At 50.1% G+C, this 5,436-nt stretch overlaps 1 protein-coding gene across 1 annotated transcript in view; it reads left to right on the top strand.

Annotated features, from left to right (window-relative positions):
* The first annotated feature begins 4,549 nt into the window (after positions 1-4,549).
* LOC113405993 (vegetative cell wall protein gp1-like) overlaps positions 4,550-5,436 on the top strand; it is a 1,512-nt gene continuing 625 nt past the window's right edge. The window contains exons 1-2 of the mRNA XM_029910497.1: positions 4,550-4,710; positions 4,892-5,430. Coding sequence (XP_029766357.1) covers positions 4,550-4,710; positions 4,892-5,430 — 700 coding nt within the window. The remainder of the gene's footprint in view (positions 4,711-4,891; positions 5,431-5,436) is intronic.

Here is a 5,436-nt window from a genome sequence, read left to right as displayed (position 1 = left end):
CTCTCTCTCTCTCTTTTCTTTTCTACCTCAGGTATAACTTTCTAACCCTGACTTGTTTGATCAGGTCGAGTTTTCTATATATGGCTTTTGTAACCTTTAATAATGTAACTGTTACGTTGGTTTAGGCTCCTTGTGTAGTTATCACTAGTATTCAATAAAGGACTTGTATGGTTAAGCAGGTTGCTTCTCTCTCTCTCTCTCTGAACTTTACTCTTTGGTGTTTTTAGCTTCCCCCATTTACTCTGCAGCAACGCTTCTTCTACCTAAGCTGAAGATCCCTATGGCGCCCAAAAATCCGGTGGGGTTTGTTCATCCAGTGGGTTACTGCCAGAACCATTGGGACGTGACAGTGGGGATAGGGAAGTGCTGAACCTGGGACATACAAGGGTGGCAGCTTGGAAGTGCTGCTTGACCCAGACTACTGAGTCCAGGGGCAGATAAGGGGTCAGCTTGATAGTGCTGATTGACCCGATCCACCCAGGGGTGTGTGTGTGTGTGTGTTCCCTCGGTTCTGGGGCTGGAGAAACCCAGCCCTAGGGAACCTAGGCCCTGCAGGACAGGGAGGGGACTTGCAGCAGGGAGAAGTAGAGCTCCGTATGAAAACACACGTGACACAAGCAGAACATTGATAGAATTACAGACCCCCCCCCCCCACAAGAGTAACCCAAATAAATGAGCGTACCCCAAAGTAATGGGCAGATCTGGTACCAACGCCCCCCGGCATATGCCAGCCTACGGAGCTCTGGTGTGGTCATCCAGCTGGGCGTCCTGCCTAATACAGGCCCTAGGACTTTTTTGAATTAATTCCTGCTTCAAAGCCGAGAGCTGGGCTCAAACGAGAGCAGGTTTTCTAGAAAAACATCCGATCGTGATATTAAAATGTCCAGTGAGGAAGAACCCACCACGACCCTCAGTACGCGGTTGCAGTGGTTGATTACTCTCCACGTTAAAAAGGGGGCCTCATTACTAGTCTGAATCGGTCTAGATTCAACTTCCAGCCACTGGATCCTGTTAGACTTTTGCCTGCTAGATTGACCCCCCCGTTATCAAATCTCTGTCCCCATGTAGGTATTTATAGACTCATAAAATCTCCCCTTACCTTCTCTTTGATACACCAGGTTGGGCTAAGAACATCCTCGTGGGACCTCCCTCGCTGCACATCCACTCCATGATCCTTTCCCGCTCACAGTTACATTGGGAGAGCTCGCGGTTCGTTTTTCATCTATGTAATGTGTGCTGCGTTCATTCTGTATCAGTCTGATTGCTTCAGCAAAATGCTGTGTGGTACCAAGTCAAAGCCAAGCCTAAGAATGTGACATCAACACAATTACCATTGTCAATCAAACCTGTAATCGCATCCGAAAAGGATATCGCGTTAGTCTGAGAAGATTTGTTTTCCATAAACCCATGTCGATTGGCGTTAATTATATCACCTTCCTTTAATTCTTTATGAATCACCTGGGATTGATGCCAAGATGACAGGCCTATAACCACCTGCACATCCCATTTACTCTTTGTAAATATTGGCGCAACACTAGTTTTCTTCCAGTCCTCTGGAACTTCCCCAGTGCTCCAAGACTTATTAAAAATCATCAACAACAGTCCAGCGAGCTCCTTGGCCAGCTCTTTTAAAACCTTTGGATGCACATCATCTGGACCTGCTGATTTAAAGATGTCTAACTTTAATAGCTGCTGTTGAACATCCTCCTGAGTTGCTGTTGTAATGGGAAATATTTGATCATCATGTGATGTGAATATACCACCTGGCTGTTTCCCATATGCTGAACAGTTCTGCCTTGTCTGCATTATTATTAACAGTTCTACCCTTTCCATCTAGTAATGGACCAACACCATTGTTAGAATTCCTTTTGTTCCTAATACACATTTAAAAATGCTTTCTTATTGTCCTTAACTCCACTAGCCATAGATTACTGCGTGTGTCCTTTTGCTTCCTTTATCAATTTTCTACCATTTATAGCTTCTAATTTATTTCATTGTGTGACACTTCCCCCAAGGGTACCCAGGGCTGTAAGGAACCTCATCGCCACCTGCCGTTAGTGTGAGGAAGTTTTGTCTATGACTGCTGTGTCACCTCCCTGACTACGCCAGTCTCTGACAACACAAGCACTCCCCTCCGGGCTTCTTTCTTTCTTTCTTTCTTTCTTTTTCTTTCTACAGGTTAGCAATAGGCACACCCCAACCCCTGAGTCCTCCAAGCATTCCCTGTAGTGTCCAGCCCCTCAGCCCCTGAACACTCATGAATCTACGAGGCCTGCTCAATACACATCGCAGCTTATTAGTCATGCCTTAGAACACAGCTCAGCATTTGCCCCAGGCCCCACAGGGGCCCCCACAAGAATATAGTATTCTGTAGTATTGCAACTTTTTTTATGGAAGGGGCCCCCAAAATTGCTTTGCCCCAGGCCCCCTGAATCCTCTGGGCGGCCCTGCTGGTCATTTATTTCCTAGGTGAGGGATGCCAAGGTGTCTTGAATAGACCAGCACAGACCTTTGATGTGCACCTGAAGGTAGCTCCCCACCCCCAACCTGCTGTTCACCTCTTCCTCCTGGTACTTTCCTCTCTTTGAAGCTTTCACAACCCCCAATTAGCATTGGCTCAGACATCTTCCTTAGTGGAATCTCCTTCCTTAGAGGTGTTTACGGTCAGGCTTGACAAAGCCCTGGCTGGGATGATTTAGTTGGGGATTGGTCCTGCTTTGAGCAGGGGGTGGGACTAGATGACCTCCTGCGGTCCCTTCCAACCCTGATATTCTATGATTCTATGATCTGAACCATGCACCACTTCATTTACATGTAAACAGGTAGATAAACATTCCTTGCCCAAAAGAAAACCTGTTTTTCACCTTTGCTGGGGACCAGTCTCGAGACACAGCTCTTAGGAACTTAACTATCAGTAAAAAGAACAGGAGTACTTGCGGCACCTTTGAGACTAACAAATTTATTTGAGCATAAGCTTTCGTGGGCTAAAACCCACTTCATCGGATGCATGCAGTGGAAAATACAGTAGAAAGATATATATATACACAGAGGACATGAAACAATGGGTGTTACCATACACACTCTAATGAGAGTGATCAGTTAAGGTGAGCTGTTACCAGCAGGAGAGAAAAAAACTTTTTGTAGTGGTAATCAAAATGGCCCATTTCCAGCAGTTGACAAGAAGGTGTGAGGAGCAGTAGGGGGGAAAATAAATGGGGAAATAGTTTTACTTTGTGTAATGACCCATCCACTCCCAGTCTTTATTCAAGCCTAATTTAATGGTGTCCAATTTGCAAATTAATTCCAATTCTGCAGTCTCTCGTTGGAGTCTGGTATTGAAGTTTTTTTGTTGTAATATTGCGACTTTTAGGTCTGTAATTGAGTGACCAGGGAGGTTGAAGTGTTCTCCGCCTGGTTTTTGAATGTTATAATTCTTGACGTCTGATTTGTGTCCATTTATTCTTTTATGTAGAGACTGTCCGGTTTGGCCAATGTACATGGCCGAGGGGCATTGCTGGCAAAACTATCAGTGTGCATCTAGAACTCCTTACACAGCATCCGTACATGCGCTTTGCAATGATATTGATGCCCAGCGTGACATACGCTTTCATTAGAGACCTCACGTGACTGTCAGGGAACTAGAATATAAATACCAGCGCCAGGGGATCCCTGTGTACCCCTTATGCGCTCTTCCCGCTGGCATCAAGAGGTCCCTGGGTTACCCCTGACTATCCACTTCCTGGGTCACCCTTTGCTATCAACTTCCCTGGGTCACCCCTTGCTATCCACTTCCCTTTTTACCCCATTTGTTTTAGATAGATAGATAATATCGTTGTCACTTTCCCTTCCCCTCCAAACCAGTTTTTTTAAACTAATATAGTCAGAGCCTTCTCTCTGAACCAGCAGATTGTAGCTTTGAGTAAAGCGCTAGTAAAATGGTCTTTAACAGTTCCAGTTATGACTCTCATTTCTCTGTTGTAAATTCTCTCTCCCCACGGCTTTAGTTTATCATCGGTTTTGGCTTTATGGAATTGGCCCTTTCAAAGCACCAGAGTGTTCTGGCCTGGACTTTGTTGTGTTTGCACCGAACATGTGGGATCCAGTCATGCTCCTGTGTACCTAAGGTAGCTCTACGGTTTAGTTCTGTGATCGATTCCTCTTTCCCCCGGCCAGGGGAGGGGTAATAGAGAATTCCTCTATGTTGGGGAGTTAGGTAACCATCATCTATAACGTTTAGAAATCCCAAGGATGTTTTAGTGCTGGCAGTGTGAGATCCCCAGCATGTCAGTCCGAGCGACGTCCCGCGCAATAATGGAGCTTCCCCCCCCCCACATTACAGATAGGCGTCTATTGAAGTTTGTGGAGAAATCACACATTTTTCCTGGGTTGGGCAGGGCATACATAGCAAATTTCGCGGATGAGTTCCCATACCATGCCACCCTTACTTCTGCGCTGCTGCTGGCGGCGGCGCTGCCTTCAGAGCTGGGCAGCCGGCCAGCAGCCACCGCTCTCCTGCCAGCGCCACTCAGCTCTGAAGGCAGCTGTAAGGATGACAATACCACGACCCCCCTACATTAGGCTTGTGACCCTGCAGCGGGGCGGCCTGGTTCCCTGCCGCCCCGGAGGGGGACGAGCCTCTCTGGACGCCAACGTGGGCGGAGCCAGCAAACCCTGCGCCCTCCCCTCAGAGGTCAAGGCGCAGGACAGGAAGTATAAAAGCCCGACCCCAGAGCTCACTTGGAACTCAGCCACCGGAGAGGCCAGATGCCTGTGGTGTAGCTCCCAATTGGGAGACCATGGCAATCGGTGGCTGGCCCGAGGACTGGCCAGACCAGCCAACGCCTGATGCTAGCCCGAGCCCATAGACACTGCCAGCCCAACCGCGCGCCAGTTACCCCGAGGAGCCGCCAAGCCAACCGCGCGCCAGTTACCCCGAGGAGCCGCCAGACCAACCGCGCGCCAGTTACCCCGAGGAGCCGCCAGCCCAGCCGCGCGCCAGTTACCCCGAGGAGCCGCCAGCCCAACCGCCCGCCAGTTACCCCGAGGAGCCGCCAGACCAACCGCGCGCCAGTTACTCCGAGGAGCCGCCAGCCCAACCGCCCGCCAGTTACCCCGAGGATCCGCCAGCCCAACCGCCCGCCAGTTACCCCGAGGAGCCGCCAGACCAACCGCCCGCCAGTTACCCCGAGGAGCCGCCAAGCCAACCGCACGCCAGTTACCCCGAGGAGCCGCCAGACCAACGGCGCGCCAGTTACCCCGAGGAGCCGCCAGGCCAACCGCCCGCCAGTTACCCCGAGAAGCCGCCAAGCCAACCGCGCGCCAGTTACCCCGAGGAGCCGCCAAGCCAACCGCCCGCCAGTTACCCCGAGCAGCCGCCAAGCCAACCGCGCGCCAGTTACCCCGAGCAGCCGCCAAGCCAACCGCGCGCCAGTTACC

Source organism: Terrapene carolina, unplaced genomic scaffold (genome assembly GCF_002925995.2).
Source record: "Terrapene carolina triunguis isolate 2854851 unplaced genomic scaffold, T_m_triunguis-2.0 Scaffold62, whole genome shotgun sequence".
NCBI classification, from domain to species: Eukaryota; Metazoa; Chordata; order Testudines; family Emydidae; genus Terrapene; species Terrapene triunguis.
This window is presented reverse-complemented; position numbering and strand designations above follow the sequence as displayed.